This window comes from Phyllosticta citriasiana, assembly GCF_038021145.1.
Source record: "Phyllosticta citriasiana strain CBS 120426 chromosome Unknown IWZ02scaffold_6, whole genome shotgun sequence".
Taxonomy (NCBI): domain Eukaryota; kingdom Fungi; phylum Ascomycota; class Dothideomycetes; order Botryosphaeriales; family Phyllostictaceae; genus Phyllosticta; species Phyllosticta citriasiana.
In genome coordinates, this window is record NW_027117283.1 from 879,320 (window position 1) to 895,752 (window position 16,433).

At 55.3% G+C, this 16,433-nt stretch overlaps 5 protein-coding genes across 5 annotated transcripts; 2 read left to right on the plus strand and 3 right to left on the minus strand.

Annotated features, from left to right (window-relative positions):
- Positions 1 to 716: 716 nt before the first annotated feature.
- On the minus strand, positions 717 to 2,800 carry IWZ02DRAFT_377196 (uncharacterized protein; the record flags this gene model as incomplete). Its single annotated transcript, XM_066764937.1, has 2 exons — positions 717 to 2,144; positions 2,231 to 2,800. The coding sequence occupies 2 exons, from the start codon at positions 2,798 to 2,800 to the stop codon at positions 717 to 719; spliced, it is 1,998 nt and encodes a 665-aa protein (XP_066623011.1).
- A 1,354-nt stretch (positions 2,801 to 4,154) lies between these two features.
- IWZ02DRAFT_254562 (uncharacterized protein) lies at positions 4,155 to 6,848 on the plus strand. Its single transcript, XM_066763243.1, has one exon. It carries the CDS (start codon positions 4,273 to 4,275, stop codon positions 6,805 to 6,807), a length of 2,535 nt encoding a protein of 844 aa, XP_066623012.1. The 5' UTR covers positions 4,155 to 4,272; the 3' UTR covers positions 6,808 to 6,848.
- A 950-nt stretch (positions 6,849 to 7,798) lies between these two features.
- IWZ02DRAFT_254568 (uncharacterized protein) lies at positions 7,799 to 9,376 on the minus strand. The gene is made up of 3 exons (XM_066763244.1): positions 9,089 to 9,376; positions 8,726 to 9,031; positions 7,799 to 8,303 (listed from the first exon to the last, which is right to left on the minus strand). Exons 1-3 carry the CDS (start codon positions 9,092 to 9,094, stop codon positions 7,944 to 7,946), a joined length of 672 nt encoding a protein of 223 aa, XP_066623013.1. The 5' UTR covers positions 9,095 to 9,376; the 3' UTR covers positions 7,799 to 7,943.
- A 1,576-nt stretch (positions 9,377 to 10,952) lies between these two features.
- On the minus strand, positions 10,953 to 12,098 carry IWZ02DRAFT_254641 (uncharacterized protein). Its single transcript, XM_066763245.1, has 2 exons — positions 11,631 to 12,098; positions 10,953 to 11,357 (listed from the first exon to the last, which is right to left on the minus strand). The coding sequence occupies exons 1-2, from the start codon at positions 11,994 to 11,996 to the stop codon at positions 11,124 to 11,126; spliced, it is 600 nt and encodes a 199-aa protein (XP_066623014.1). The 5' UTR covers positions 11,997 to 12,098; the 3' UTR covers positions 10,953 to 11,123.
- Positions 12,099 to 14,312: 2,214 nt separating this feature from the next.
- On the plus strand, positions 14,313 to 16,292 carry IWZ02DRAFT_450555 (uncharacterized protein). Its single transcript, XM_066767474.1, has 2 exons — positions 14,313 to 14,901; positions 14,990 to 16,292. Exons 1-2 carry the CDS (start codon positions 14,399 to 14,401, stop codon positions 16,149 to 16,151), a joined length of 1,665 nt encoding a protein of 554 aa, XP_066623015.1. The 5' UTR covers positions 14,313 to 14,398; the 3' UTR covers positions 16,152 to 16,292.
- Positions 16,293 to 16,433: the final 141 nt, after the last annotated feature.

Sequence of the window (16,433 nt, forward strand, 5' to 3'; positions counted from 1 at the left end):
TGTATCTGTACTGACATTGACGCAGGTCGTTCTGCTGGCCATGTAACCTTTTCGAAGTCTTCAACATCGAAGACAGCACTGGTGCGATGAATTGATACAGGCACGTGTGCCCCTCCTTTTCCCCTTTACATAATTCGTCCTCACACTAACACCGATACCACAGACTGCTTTCCTTGGCCATTCTGGCCTCTACAGAGTTTTAAGCACGGCGCGAAGTACGTCGAGCATGGTGAGATTGGGATATTGAAAAGAATGGATTGGCATTCAAAGGGAGCAAGTCACAACAGCTTGCATCGACAAAGGCCTCGCTAAGTCCAAGACCTTTTTTGGTTTTGGAGAGCTGCTCTTGGTCGATGCGGCGTCGTTGACACAGGCCTCGCTAAGTCCAAGACCCTTTTGGTTTTGGAGAGGCGCTCTTGATCGATGGGGTTTCATTTACAAAGGCCTCGCTAAGTCCAAGACCCCTCTTGGTTTTGGAGAGGTGCTCTGGTTCAAAGTGGCTTCGGTTGTACGATGGGTTTCTCGGGGGCAGTTCGTGCTGTTCATCATGCAGATATCATGAGGATAGCTTTAGAATGGAATCATGCCCCACACTTTGATCTCGTGTGCACCAGCTTCATGGCATAAAAGTTGTTTTATTGAAAAGGCTCGGGACGAGCACTCTAACATGTCTCGACATTTTCACTTTTCCACGTCTGCACCACCGCTTCCGCCTCTTAGACAGAGATCCACCTCGCCATCCATTCCTCGGTGACCTGCTTGGCCTCATCCACCAAACCCATGTCCAGCAGCAGCTGCGCGGTTCCGCGCACCGCGCTCTCGAGAGCCGAAAAGATCCACGCGTGCGTGTAGCTGGTGTGCTCACCAACAAAGACAGTCTGCTTCTCGGTCTTGAAGTAAGCGGGCAGATACAGCTCCTGCTGTCCGACAAGCGGTTCAGCCCACGAGCCGGACTCGAACTCGTCGTTGATCCAGCAAATGCGGTCGTAGTTGCCCGTGTACTGCTGGGCGGCGACGTCGCCGTGGATGGCGACCATGGCGCGCTGGACGTAGGCGACGTGCTCGTCGTCGGAGAGGCCGCCCCAGCTGAGGACGGTGCTGTCCGAGTCGTAGCTGGCGAGGATGACGCCGGGGAGGCTGCTGTTGATGGCGTACGAGGGGTAGCAGATGGAGCCGATGCCCGAGATGTTTGTGCTGCCGCAGCCGCCGATGATGGGCGCGTCGAGGTGCTCCCAGAAGCGCGTCGAGTAGTGCAGCGCCACCTTGCACGCCGTGCCGTAGTTCATTGTGTCGATGGCCCGGCTGAGCAGCCCCGAGTAAGAGGGCAGCTCCCACAGCCGCACCCGCGTGAAGGGCACCGCGACAACCGTGTAGTCGTACTCGGCCGACGTCAGGTCGCTCCAGGGCCCGTCGGGCCGCCACGACACCGTCATCTTCTTGGCATCGTCGTCGTATGCGAGCTTCTCGACCTTGGTGTTGTAGCGGGTGCGGTTGGCGACGGACGGGACAAAGGCGCGTGGCAGGCTCGACAGGCCCTTATCGATGGTGCGCCATTCGGTTGCGCCAAAGTAGATCGAATCGTAGAGCCATTCCGGGCTGTTGGATGCCGTCGACACGGCTTGGTCTGCAATGTCTGCTGACTGGTGCATCACGTAGCGCAGGTAGCCGGCCTCGGAAAAGTCAAAGTAGCCCTCCTCGACGGCCTTCTTGTGCGCTTGGAAGACGTTGGTCGCAATCTCGGTCTTCTTCTCCCACGTCAGCGCATCCCAGGTGTCGATCTGAGCAAGCGCCTGGTCCACCGCCGTCACGTTGGAGTAGGTCGCTGTCGTGTTGGTCGTGTCCTCGGGGTCGTTGGCGGCGCTCTGGATCCAGTTGATGAAGTTGACGGCCAGCGAAGAGTCATTGCCGTTGATCTTGTTCAGAGTGTCGGCCAATTGAAAGACCATGCGGTGGTCCATGATTTGAATGGTCTCGTTGGTGGTTGAGTTCGTGATGCTGACTGGGAATCTCATGGGACCCATCTCTTGGTACTGGTACTCGTCAGGGGAAGTATCATTCAGGTAAGCCGTGTGCACACGGCCTCCAACTCTCTCTGTGGCTTCGAGGATTTCCCAGCTGTGAATTCCTACTGAGTCGAGCAGGTGCTGTGGTTGTGTTAGCATCTGAATGCCAAAGTAATGCAGAATGCAGTCTTCAAAGCAGCAAGATCCGCACTGACAGGTCGACTTACAGAGGTCATCAAGCCGGCCATACCACCTCCCAGAATACCAATGGTCTTTTCCTTTGCCTGCGAAACAAACACCGTATCCGGCTCCTTCTCCTTCAAATACTCAACACCGTCGAACCAGGGCCCCATAGCATCAGCAATTTCCGCAAAGGCTACACTGCGCCTAGCCTTCCTCCTCTTGATGGCAAAGCTTTCGGATCTTCCCACGGGATCCTCGCCACTGAATGCGTGTAGGCATCCGCCTGAGAAGGTGTCTGCCGGAGGAAGCCATGTGAAGCGAGTAGGCCTGTTGGATTCCCATCCGAGGTGACGCTTGGCCAAGGGGTGGTCTCCAATGTGAGTCGTGCCCACATGATGATGAGCCTCATAAGGGGAGCTCATGTCGCAGGAGCCATAGTAGAGGGAAAGCTCGCCGTCGACTGGGCTCGCGAAGCTGATGTGAATGTTGTGTGCTCCTTCAGCCTCGGCTGTGAAAGGGCCCTTGAAGTGGACTGATGGAGACCGAGGAATGACCTTTCCAGCTGCATGAGCAGCCAGAACGCTGGTGGCCGCGAGCAACAAGGAGAGACCCATTTCGGTGACTAGGCTCTATTGTAGGTCAGAAAGGGAGAGGCCGTCCAAGCTTTCAGCTCTGTCTGTCGAGCTCTCCATTCTCAAGCCTAATCGTCAAGTTTATATGCCCGACACTCTACTGTCTTGAAGTGGACCACCGGGCATCTGCGATAGGTGCCACGCCCTGTGACGGCTCAACAAAGCACATGCCTATATGTCTGCAGGGATACCAAAGATAAACGGACTCGTTTTTGGTCTGCGAAGGGCGTCAGGCCGCCGCCCGCTTGAAGTCGACAGAAGTAATGATTTTGTTGCATGGTTGAGAAAACTACAATATCAATATGCGTAGTCACAAACTGTTTGAGATCCTGAGCATTTGGTATCCCCCACTTTGCAAAAGGCCAGAGATGGTACACGTCTAGCAAAAGCATGATGTAGCCCTGAATGAGACTGACAGCTCGAGCCACGAGCAGATTTCGGATGGTCATTGGCGGGTAGTTATGTCCTGATAAGCCATTTCGAGCCATCTTGTAGGCCGAAGCTGAAGAGAGCAGGTCCATGCTGGTTTCTTGGGGAAGCGCGCCCCGGATCCTATCAGACGTCGGGGGTCTCCACTGAATACGGGCCAACTGCCGAACAAGCGATACAATGCCTCGACAAAATGTTCTGACTTTTGGAGGTTGAATGAAGAGACGCATTAAGCACCGGCGAACGAAAGCTTAGATCTTCCGGGTCTGTGGATTCATAACCTTGGCGGCCCTCAACCTTGGTGTCGCGGGTTAACCCTGATCCAAAGCCAGGTTTCTGGGTGTCGACGGAAAGTCTGAAGACAAGGCTGAACATTGCCGACAGAGAGGGTAGGGGCACACCAGACTTTGACATGGCTGGACGCGCGGGTCGCCAAGTGAATTCGGAGTAATGGGCGAGCCGATGGACGTCTTTTTTTCGCTGATACGGAATCAGGACGGAGTGAGGCCGGCGGCACGGATCTGTGACAAGCGGCGAACGAATCCGGCAGTATTATCGGTTGCCGATGTCGGTGAGAACGCTTCGCGACGGCTCATAGCAAGTCGGAGATCGGATCGATAGGCGAAGCGATGCTGAGGACGTGTTTTGGTTGAATAAATGATAATCATAGATATCGAAAATCAGGTCCAGTGCTCCATGGGACGGCAAGATCCGACAAGCGTGGTTGGTGACTTGCTAAACATCTCGCCTCCCGTGTAGACATGGCTTAATCAATTCTGAAGCGCGTGCCTGGTGCGAGCAGAGGGGCCTGGGTGATGATGTTGCGTGATGGTGTTGAGGGTCGTACAGGTAGAAACGGCCGGGCCGCCGAGTCAGTCGCACACGGCTTCAAACATTTCCATGACACGGGCCAATCTACCACACCTCGCTTGAAAAAAACAACAACACGCCTTTCCGTCACGCCCATGACCAGCAATCTTCTCCCAGGATCCTGCCGTAAGACGACATGAGTTGTACACTTACAGATGAGTTTGCATCGGCTCGACCGCTTCCGGCGCCAGCGCTCGCTTTCCAGAGTTGGCCTCTCAAAAGTCTTCATCTTTGCTTCGCCACCGCCGCTATCAAGACGTGATCGCCCAAGACTCCATGACCGTCGCATGCAAGCAAAGCCCCTCGCAGCGCCAGATGACTCGCCTCGTCCCGCTACAGACATCCTTTCGGCAACAACTGCTCTGAGGCGCATTGCACTGCACAGGGATGTGACGATACCCTGTCCTACCAAAGAATCGCCTACCATTGCAAAGCTCAACTCTTTCCTAAGACGAGGAATCAATGATCCTCCCAATGACAACGTCAGAAAGAATCTGTGGAAGGCGTACGCAAGAACCAAACTTCACCACCCGGATGCCCTCCGTCTCATACCTGACGACGCCTGGATTGTTCTGTGGAAGACCCAGTCCCACGTTTCGACATTAAATGACAACAGAATGGCTCACATGAAAGAGTTGGCCAACGACATGCAAAGTATCGGAAGCTCCACGTTGCGCGGGGCCTACCTCGACGCTCTGTCAGAGTCGGGTAAGGAGATGGAAGCAGCTTCAGAGTGGATCAATTGGCACAATGCGACACCAGGCCCGCGGCAACCAGAGTTTCTTGAACAAGGGATCAAATTGGCCGTCAGCGTTGGAATGATTCAATACGCTCAACACATTCTCTGGGGATTGGATTCAGAAGCGATACCCAGAGCATCCAGGTACATCTTCACTGCTCTGGTTCAAGACGGTACGCCAGATGCTGTTGAACGAGCTCGGAAACTTTACTTTGACATCTGGAGCCTATTTGGCGACGAAATGTCCGACTCCGACTACGAGTTCTACTGGATGGGATTTTCGCGGAATGGCGCAGGAAATCTTGCCAATCAGGTCTTTGAGAACATGGTGCGCTCTGCACAATTTGAAGCAAATTTCCAAAAAGACAGGACGAAGTTCTATCTCCAATTCACGAATATTGTAGAATCGGCCTCGTCTGTTGCCGATGTGCATGGACTCTTTACGCCACTGGTGGACACTCTGGTGGGAGAGTTCAACACTGGATTGTTCTTCAACTCGTGGCTGAAAAGACTTCTTGACTTCAACGACACAGACGCGAGTCGCGTCGTGGTCGAGCTAGCCTACGAAAAAGGCTGTGTGCCTGCGCCACGAATGATGAACAAGATCGTAAGCATCTGGATCTCTCAAGAGAAAGCCACCACACGAGACTTTCGATTGGCTGAAGAGATTTCATTGCGTATGGTAGAGCAAAGATTTGAAATCGTTCGACGGCGCGTCGTCACTAAGTCTACAATCTTTAGCAAGCGAAGGCAAAAATCAACAATCTGGGAAAAAAGACCTGTCCCGCCTGCCACGAGTGCGACATTTACCAACCTACTTCACCTTTACATCGAAAAATACCGGACGACGATGAACTCGGCCCCAGCGGTGGTAGAATTTAGAAACCTCATGCTCCTTCTCTACAAATGCGTCCTTCCTTTGGACAGCATGGGCCTGAGCATTGTTCTCCAGCACTACCTGCAGAATCATAACACGTACATGGTCAGAGAGAAGTTCAAGAATCAGCTCGAATACGCCCCTGATTGGTGCGCCCCTCGGGGCGCCGCCATCGAAATACTCTGGAACACGTGCTACCTGACCAAGAAGCGGCGCAGATCCACCTTCATGAGACGCCAATGGCGTGTTGACCTACGCTCGGCAATAGTCATGCAACAGACGCTGCAAAGTCTAGACAAAGCTTGGCGCAACCGTGGGCGGGATCCAATGGACGTACAAATGCTCTCGCGGAACTCGAACAAGATCATCAGATGTTTCTGCGAAGATCGCGACTACGCGGGTGCTCTGATGGCGCTGTACGTTCTTGCCGAGCGTTTTGGCATCTACCCATCGGCCAAGATCATTGAAATTGTCGCCAGAAGCGTCGCGTCACTTGCGTTTCGCACGCGGAGTCCACTGCAACGCAGAACGACGGCTGAGTCCCCACTCTTCCGGCAAGAGGCGGCCAAACTGATCCAAGTCATGAGCAATATGTTCAGCATGCGCATGGAGTTGGAGAGCATGAAGGGAAATGTAGTGGACGAGACGCGCCGCGCTCAGATCACGCTTGAAACGATAACAAAGTTCCTCCGCATCGCTATGCTGCGCAGCCAGAGTCCGGCCGAGATTGAGGACAGTGTCAATATGCACAGAACGCGATGGGGTGTCGAGAAATACTCCACGGGCGAATCGACGGCGTTTGATGTTTACATCGAGCTGCACTTGGACGATGCCCTTAAGAATGATGGCGGGCCAGAAGGAGAGGAAACGTTATCAATTGAAGAGAAACCCCTACAGAAGAGGACGCGGTGCCAGAGGAAGAGCCCGGCCATGCATCGGCCGAGAAACCACAACTCGAATCTCAACTGCTCGAGGAGCGTTCCTACCAGGAAGCCATGCGAAGAGCACAGCGATCGCTCAAAATCTTACAGGACCAGGAGCAGCTTCAACCACAGCTCGAACCTCAAACGATAGATAAGCGTCTCCACCAGAAAGCCATGGAAATAGGGCAGCATTTGCTTCAGCCTTTGTTGGAGAAGGAGCAGTCTCAAGAAGCTAAGCAAGAGAAAGACCCTGCATCGCATGAGGATCCATTAAAACCGTCGTGGGAAGAAAAGAAGTTCGATCCACAGCTCGAACCTCAAATGGTAGATGAGCGCCTCCTCCAGAAAGCCATGGAAATAGAGCAGAAATTGCTTCAGCCTTTGTGGGAAGAGGAGCAGTCTCAAGAAGTTGAGCAAGAGCAACACCCTGCGTCGATTGAGGATCCATTGCGGGAAAACGAGCCAGCCCAGCAGGACCGTGTGCGAGCGAACGAGAAATGGTTAAGTGGCGATGAACCTACAGCTCGTATCAAAGGGGGAAGGAAAAGACGTCGGGTTCGGCGATGAAATATCCCAAACGCCGCTTTCAGACGACGACCTGCGTGCACTCGGTCAGGACAAGATGCCGCTGAAAGATGGAGACATTAGCAGGAGACTGTGCCAGAATACGAGCCTTGATTGACGAACGATCCATGGCTGGAATCTCAGCTGGAAGACAAGTCTTTAGGGACAAGATGAGTCATCCCAGGGAGAACCACTTTCAAGCGATGGTCCGCATACACACGATCAGGGCACTCAAAAGCAAAATTTCGGCGTTTATGGAGTCTGGGAAAAAAGGTCAAGGGACCAAGTGCCAAGGGAAGATTGGGAATCCTCTGTGTTACTTTTTTCTTTCGTTTTGGATCGGCTGTGAAAAGGCACTTGATCGCCGGGCCTCACGCTTGCTGCTGTGGATCATGTGTAGGGCAAAGGAGACTGCTGTCTTCAAATGCAACTAGTGTATGTACATATTCGGAGCTCCTAACCCCTCTCAACAATGGGCCATTGGCCTCAATGATGCCTCTCACATCTACCAATTTGCAGAGCATGGATAGTTTTGTTCGTCAACCTCCTTGACAGCATGAGCAGGCAAAGCACAAGACCAACCAACATTGACAAAGCAGTTTCAATGTCCCCAAGATCCACCTAGGTATCGTATTCGGGCACCACCCACCCATAAACGCACCTGACATACGCCGACGACGGACAGCGAGCAGAGAAAAAGGAAAACCGACGCTAGATCACAAATCAGCAGAAGCCAGCCGTCCGATCGATGCCATCACTGTCTACGTTGCCCACACCACCACCACATTTTCCTCCTCCTCCTCCTCCTCCTCCTCCTCCTTCTCGTCCTTCTCGTCCTCCTCCACACTTTCGCTCCCCCTCTCGTCGTGCCTGACGCCACACGTCCACCACGCTACGCCATGCCACGCCACACCACGCCATGCAGTGCAAGACCAAGGGCAAGGCCGCGCAAAACGGGGATCGGATAACGAGTAGACAGCAAGAAAGGAACCATGCATCGGCGGCGTTGGGCTGACTACCTTGACCACCTTGGCGACCAAGTGAACGACTGAGTGGCTGGAGAAGCGATGGGCTTTGGAGCAGCTGGAGTGATTAGTTTTTGGGGGAAATTGTTGATTTAGTGAGATGTTTATTGTGGATCAATTGATTGGTTGAGTGTGGAAGGAGGGGAGGAGAGAAGAGAAGAGAAGAGAAGAGGGAAATCAAGATGGAAAGATGGACCAGCGGATGCTCGAGTGGGTGAGTGAGTGAGTGAGTGAGAGTGAATGAGCAAGTGAAAAAGAAAAAAGGGCAAGCAATCGTACAAGGTGACTGGCTGGAGCTCAGGTATAGTGAACTGTGAGCGTGGCGTTTTGCTAGTAACCAGCACCCATTCATCCATCCATTCATCCATTACTTAACGGCAACCAATCTACCTGAATACCTACCTACCTACCTACCTACCTTCCTTCCTTGCTACCTACCCATATGAGGAAGACGAGGGGAGAGTGAGCGAACTAACGTACCAACTGACTGACTGACTGACTGGGCCAACTACGTACACAGAGCGTCGGTGAGTAAGGTAGAAAAGAATGTTGTGGTATGATGTGGTAGGGTAGGATAGCGTAGGATGCGCCACAACCCGAGTAAACGGGGTAGGTGACTAGGTACGTAGGTATGTAGGCCCATGAGTAAGTAAGTAAGTGGAGTGAGTGGGGTGATCTCGCATCTGCCGTGTAGCCTTTGCGTGCGTGCGCGCGCGCGCGTGTGTGTGTGGGCGCACAGTACAGTAAGGCGTGTACATACACACATATGTTCGTCTGTCTGTCTGTCTGTCTGTCTGTCTGCCTGCCTGTTCGGAGTATATACATACATATATTTTTACTTACGTCCATGGTGATGCTGTGTATGCGCGCAACAGGAACCAAGCCGAGCAGCAGCACTCAATCGCTGACTGGCTGACTGGCTGACTGACTGGATAGACAGACAGACGGGCGAGAGCAGTGAGTGAGTAAGTGGTGGTTGACGAGCGCGAGAAGAAGCAAGGCTAGAAGAAGGAAAGACGGGCGTAACGAGTGAGTACGGAGTATTAAAGAGGAAGGTCGGTACTAGATGTACATACGAGATGTACACACATAGTTAGCTACGTGCTTTGCGTGCGCGCGTGTGCGAGCGATAGATGCTCGTTCGTTCGTTCGTTCGTTCGTTTATTCGTTCCGTTACCCTGCTCTACTACCCACCCACCCACCCACCCACCCACCCAGCCGACCACTGACTCACCCATGTACCTACCTGCCTTACTCAACCATCCATCCATCCATCCATCTGTTCGCTTGTTGGCGCGGGGCCGCGGTGGCTGGTGCGGTGCGTGACGTAGGTAGGCAGGCTATTTGGTGAGAAGTGCCCTTACGTCTCTCGCCCATGTGGTGTGGCAGGGTAGTCATGTAGGTCGGCAGCGAGTCGCTGACCGGCGGGCGGTCCAGCGCTTCCGATCGATGGACGAGAACGTGTGTGGGTGTGTGAATGACGCAAGCGGGTGCAGATACGCGGCGGCGATGGAAATGTTCGAGAAAGGGGGGTTGGTGTGGGGATATGGGTGCCGCGCAGGATTGTTTTCTTGGGGGATGTGTGTTCTGAGAGGGGATGTGGGAAGCGTGCTAGTTCACAGGGGATGTACAGAGCGTCCTTGGCTTCATCTCAGGCATCTAGAGCGTGGGAGGAGCAAGGGCATTTTTCAATGAGCAAGCAGAGTATTTTGGAGATCATTACGGTGGCAGTGATGAATGCTGAGAGTAAGAGCTGTCCAGAGAAAGCCGACAAAGCTATGCCATGCTACACCTAAAAAGGCGCTACCTGCGCGGCGCCATGACGATGTCATCGCCGCCCCAAAACTGCGCTTTCTCGCCACCTAAAAGGCAGGCCGACAAAGAGCAAAGAGATGGCCATGTGGTGCGGCGCATGACAAAGCATGGCAGGCACACGGCCAAGTCGAGGGGCGGACGAAAACCAAAAGAAAAGACCAGGCAAGGAAAGAAGAGAGAGAGAGAGAGAGCGCAAGGGCAGGGGAGATGAAGCGAGGAAAATAAAAAGAAGGGAAAAGGAGAGGGGATAGGATACGACAGGAGAAAAAGAGAGGAGGGGTGGTGGGGTGGTATACATCTACATCTGCATACGCAGACATACACAAACAATTCCCGGGACCGCGAGCACTGCACGCCCTACATACATATGAAAACAGTGCGAGCAGCGCAGGGCAGGGCTGGGTCGACCAAAGCGTGTCGCAGGTCAGGAACACGCGTCGACTCGCGTCACGCAGCGTGCCAGCTACTGGAAGCTGTTCGATCGCGTACCTGGTCCGTTTCTGTCAGCCAGCGTACATGTCTATGTGGGAGGGTGGTATGTATGCATGTCGAGCGCAGACACTGTAGGCGATTAGACGAGCGCGATCCGACCCTTCTTGCGTCTGTGGGCGAGGAGGGGGGATGGTTGGCACACAGCAAGAAACGGACAGGTGACTTGAGGTGGTCCAGTCGTGGTGATAGCGCCGTGGATATGATGATGACCTGCCGAGGCATCATGTAAGGAGGGAGGCATTGCAGTGGAGGTGCGCAAGAAGCAAGCAGACGGGCGCCTGAATGGCTGGTTGACTTGCGGCACACACGCACGCACTGTCACCATTGCTACTACACACAACTTATTGCACTGCACAAAGAGGAGCAAGTGTTCCCCTTGACCGAGAGCCAGGCACAAATAGTAGAGAAATTCAGTCAGTCGACCCGCTGACCGTCAGACCAACTGACGATTGACTGGACAGCCACTCATGGCTGGCGTCCAAAGACCTCAATCATCCCACCATTAATCTCATCCGGCCGTTCATGTCCTCAATCTTGACAAATGTGCGGTGCCTCGGTGCGACGCGAGGCCTCACAAGGAAGCAACTGGCCAACCAGCAAGCCATTGCCTCCATCTTGGCAAAGAAAAAAAGGACATCCAACCAGACCACCCCATCCATCGCTCGCTCAATCGATCTCTCCGAATCTCACGCCTAGATCCCGACAGGCTGCTCGCCTGCTGCTGCTGCTGCTGCTGCTGCTGCTGCTGCTGCTGCTGCTGCTCCTCCTGCTGCGATCTGCAGTTGCTGGGGTCAGCAAAAACACACATGCCATGGCACCAACCGTCCCTCCCGCCGTCAGGTCAATCCAGTCATCTCTCTGCGCGCCCACCGACCGACCGCAACCGCTCCCGCATTCGCGCCATCCCGGGCGTGTGGATATTTTATGCTCGCGCTTAGCATGCTAGCGGGGCTGGCGTTGGCGGGTCGACGACAGACGGAGGCGATGAGCCACTGAGTGGCGCGCGGAGCGAGCGAGGAAGACCCTATGACTGTACCGCGAGACATGACTAGCTAGTTGAACGTTGACGAGATGGAGGAAAAGGGCATGGAAGAGTGGAATGGCGTGTGGCGAACGGGCGCGTGTGAATGGGTTTCAAGTCGAAGCCGGATGTTGCTTGAGCGATGGTGACGAGCGATAGGATCATCGAGAGCACCGACGGAGTGGGTGTTCCGCAGCTGCTTTCTGCTTGACGGTGGGGGAGCTTGCTGAGCGAGCAAGCTGCCGCCCTGACAGAGGATATGGGGGCTTGCTTTTCTGGTGCTTCGTCTACCCTTGGCCAGAACTTGGCACAAGCACTTTTCGGCATCCAGCTCTCTGACAGAGGAAAAAAGGAATTGGGGCTGGGAAAGGGAGGTGATGGGCCTGTGAGGGCCAGGCGATCGCAAGACGCACGTCTGACCATCTTGGCTGAGCGTACGGTACTACACTCTGTGTATTTCGCAGACCAAAGAAGAAAGAGCCCCGTGTTGCTCGGGGGACACGACGGAAGAAAAGGGAATCGAGAGGCCGAAAGCTTGCTTGAGTGCAGTCCAAGAAAGTAGGAAAAGGCACACGATCAATTTCGGGTATTACAGCCAACCCCCCGGGAAAGCCTCTGTACCAATTGGATGCTTGGTCGACGATGCTGCTGCGGGAGGGCGAGCAATGAGTCGAAGGGATTCCCGCGATCAAAACACGGCACCAGACCAAACAAGACTTTGGTTTTGCCGATGGGCGGATGGGTGCCCAGCTCGATGCATGGATGTCATGGCAAGCCCTCTGGGCTTGACGTAGTCGAATCTCTTTGTTGAAGAATTTGTTTCGAGAAATGCTGGTTGTCGGGAAAAAAGGGGATCCCGAAATAGAAAAAACAATCAAGAGAAGCAGACAGGCAACAATCCAGCTCTTGAAACGTCGCCCCTGGTCTTGGTGGGGAGCGCAGAATCTCGTGTGACGGAAGCAGAAATGTCTTCCTCAGCGTCTTCTTGCGCGTGGAGGCACGCAGAGCGCACCCACCCACAGAGCGTCGTATGCAGACGCACGTGATGGCCTTTCGTGAAAGCACCTGAGCTAAGACAGTTGCAGAATTGGCAAATGGCGAGACGCGAGATGAGACCGGGGATGGTAGCCTCACATTTTGGGCCGCGATGGCTGGAGAGCGAGATAAAAATGGGAACTTGTCGAGAGAAGAGAGGAGCGCTCAGTGGCCGGGGAAGAACGGAGACGGTCTGGGGGCAACGTCAAGAAGCGAAGAGAGGAGCGTCACGGGAGGGTCATGATGATGGCAGGCGTCGGACGCTCTCGCCCATGGCGGTGGATGTTCCGGCATCTGGATGGAGCGCCGCCATGAGGCCGTTGCACAGCAGCGCGCCCCCCCCCCCAACCGCAACGGGCAAACAGGAACGCGAGCCAGAGAGCCGGCGGACGCAGACGCATGCTGCAAGGCGTGCAGTTCCGGCAGTGAGCTCAGCGGTGACCATCCATGTACCGGGACGCGGCGAGATGAAAAAGAGAGTTTGCGAGGCTTAAGATGGCGCAAAGTCCAAAACGCACCGGCACCGATCTCGTAGTGTGAGTGGGCGAGCGGGAGGTATTAAGAGAGAGATAAACAAAGAAGCAGAAAAGGTGAGACTGAACGGTTGCGATAGAGTAGGTCGGGATTAATCTACAGGTTCTTGGAGTGGCGGGATTGGGCCGAAAGATGATGTTTACGCAGTGGATAAACAGAGAGGAGAAGGCGCAGCGCGTGCCCAAGAGAAGACGGGCGTTTGGAGGCGGCGGGGATATGGTGGGCGTGGTGGTGCGGCGCGTTGGAGACGACGGGGAAGATGGTTGGATGGGGATCAACTATTACCTGGGAAGGGTGCTTGGGCGGCACGCCACGGTGCGTTCCGGCCCAGCCGCAGAGCAGCATGATGGACAAGGCTCAAACGGTAGATAGGGCGGCGGGCCGCAAGCTACCAGCAACCAGAGTAGCAGTGTTTCAAGGCGGCGGCGGCAGCGGCGGCGATGATGATGATGATGATGATGATGATGAGAACGGGGATGGAGACGAACGGCGGGCGACGACGACAAACGACGAGGAAAACCAACAGTGAGGGAGCGAGTGTGGCCGGGGCGGCGGCGATGAAGACGAGGAAGACGAGGGAGAGGGAGAGGGAGAGGGAGAGGGAGAGGGAGAGGGAGAGGGAGAGGGAGAAGGAGAGGGAGAAGGAGAGAAGAGACGAGAAGGGCAGAGAGGGCAGACAAGAAAACGACCAGGACAACGTGAAGCAAGCAAGGGTCATCCAAACACACACCCCAGCCCGGCTCAACACCACAACCATCACCGGGGGCGCGCTGCTCCGGCTGCACGGCTACCTGACGGGACAGACGAGCTGAGGCGCCGAATGGCAGCGCAGCGCAGCGCAGCGCAGCGGGTCGTTTCGACCTTTTCCCCACCCACGGCCAGCATACAAGACGGGGAGCCCACGCAACCCGCGAACCCTTCTCCAGCCATCATCGCCGTTGTCCACCTGGTTCCGTTTACACCACGATCCGCTTCCGTGGCCCGCCGTCCATCTACACCGCTACATCGCCCGTCACACCGTCAATTGTACAAGTACCCTACTGACCCACATGGACCGCGACCACGACGCCTTTGACGATCCCCACGACCTCTTCGACACCATGAGTCCAGCAAATAGCGCCCACGCCATCTTCTCCCCAGACTCTGCCTTCTTCGACCAACCCGCAGTCTCGACCAACCCCTTCTTCCCCCCGGGCCACACCAGCACCAGCACCAGCACCAGCAGCAACAACAACAACAACAACAACAACCCCTACATGCGCATGGCCGCCCACCAGCAAATGCCGTCGTACGACCACCACCAGCCCGTGTGGCCCCCAATGAACGAAGACGACTCGCGCACCCCCACCTCGTCGATGTTTGGTCACGACTTCAACGACTCCAACTACCTCGCCGTCGGCTCCTCTGAGCCCTTTCCCACCTCCGCCATGCCCATGAACGTCCGGCCAGCATCAGTCTTCCAGCCCACGCCTTCTGGAAATCCCCCTTCGCCGCACTCCAACACCGAGTGGATGGCCATGGCCGCCCAGGAGCGGGAATCGCGCCCCATGAACAAGCGCATGCGCCCCAACACCCCTCCAGGACGCTCCTACTCGCCCTTCCCCCGGCGCGACGGCATCAGGAAGAAGAATGCAAGATTCGAGATCCCCCCCGAGCGGAGCCTCCTCAACATTGACCAGCTCATCGCCCAATCCAGCAACGAGGAAGAAATCAAGGAGCTCAAGCAACAGAAGCGTCTGCTTCGCAACAGACAGGCCGCGTACGACTCCCTCCCGCACCTTGCTTTGGTCCTTCGATCCGTCTTTTTTTGGTCTTTCACTCCCCTGCTAACATTTTTTTTTCCACAGTCTTGATTCGCGGCAACGCAAGAAGAGGCACACTGAAGAGCTCGAGGAAGAAAAGAAGCTCTGGACTGAGCGAGTCGTGCAACTCGAGGAGGAGCTGCAGAACATGCGGCTGCAGGCCGAGGCCATTATGCAAGAAAAGGACCAGGTCCATCGCGAGAAGCTCGAGGCAGAGCAGCGCGCCCACAACCTCGAGTGGGAGAAGATGGAGATGGTCAAGGCCCACACGCTCGAGAGCATCGAGCTCCGCAAAAAGGTCAACATCCTGGCCGAGAAGCTCGAGACCCAGAGCAGCCCCATGGCCGCCGTCCCCAGCTCCAACTTTACCGACTTTGCCCAAGACATGGACAACCTCAACATGGGCGGCAACGACTGGGACAGCTATATTTACAACGACGTCTACATGGACGACCAGCCACCGTCGAACAACAACCCGCAGCCTCTCGAGGCCGCAGCAGTCGTCTCTCGCAAGAAGGATTCGGAGCAAGAAAAGCCCGTCGCCTCGGGACTTTTGCTCATGCTGCTTCTGTGCGGTGCCTTTGTCGCCAGCAACTCGGGTGCATCGCCGCCGGCCATTCCCCGCATGCCCGACGAAGTTCGTGCTGCTTCCGCTTCCGTGTTGGACAGCATTTTCAAGGATGCCGGCGTCGAGCCTTCAGCTCAATCGGCACAGAACCTGCTCGCCCACCGCGTCGAGGCCCTCGAGCCTGCGCCCTCTGGTGCCTCCTGGCCCAAGCCGACGCTGTCAGGGACCGAGTTTGCCACCATCTCGCAGACGGCAGGCAACCCGCAGTTCGACGCCTATGCGCAGCTCGCTGCACCCACCAAGGAACAGGAAGCGGAGCAGGCCTTTTCCATCACCCCTGCGCAGTACAATAGCCTGACGTCGGCCGACTTTGGACGTCGCACGTACGAAGACGGCACACCGCCAGCCACACCGACCTCGCAAAACCGCCGCAACCTCGCAGAAACCCTTGCCGCCATGCGTGAAGAACGCAAGGGCGAGACAGCCGCAGAGGTGTACACTCGCAGCCTACTCTGGGACAACATTCCCACCGAGGTCGTGCGCGAGTTCAAGCGCATGGTCGAGGAGAGCGGCAAGGTAAACGGCGGTGGCGGCAGCAACGGCAACCCCGTCCACGTCAAGAGCGAAACCAAAGTCTAGGCAAAAAAACACTCCCTCTCTCACAATCATTTTGGGGAAGAAAAAAAAAAAAAAAAAAGAGATACACGATATACTTCGCACACCCTCAGCTCTGCAAGTCTCCGATCCTAACCACCATCCTTTCAAATCCGCGACTGTGTCGATTACTCTACTCTACCCATCCACCCACTCAATTCTCTCAACGAACATGATTCGAGCAAGCATCGGAGGTTCTCTCTTGATGCAGGAGGCGTCATGTGCGACCAACAGCCAGAGGTCTGACTCAGTTTGTCGGCGTGTGCA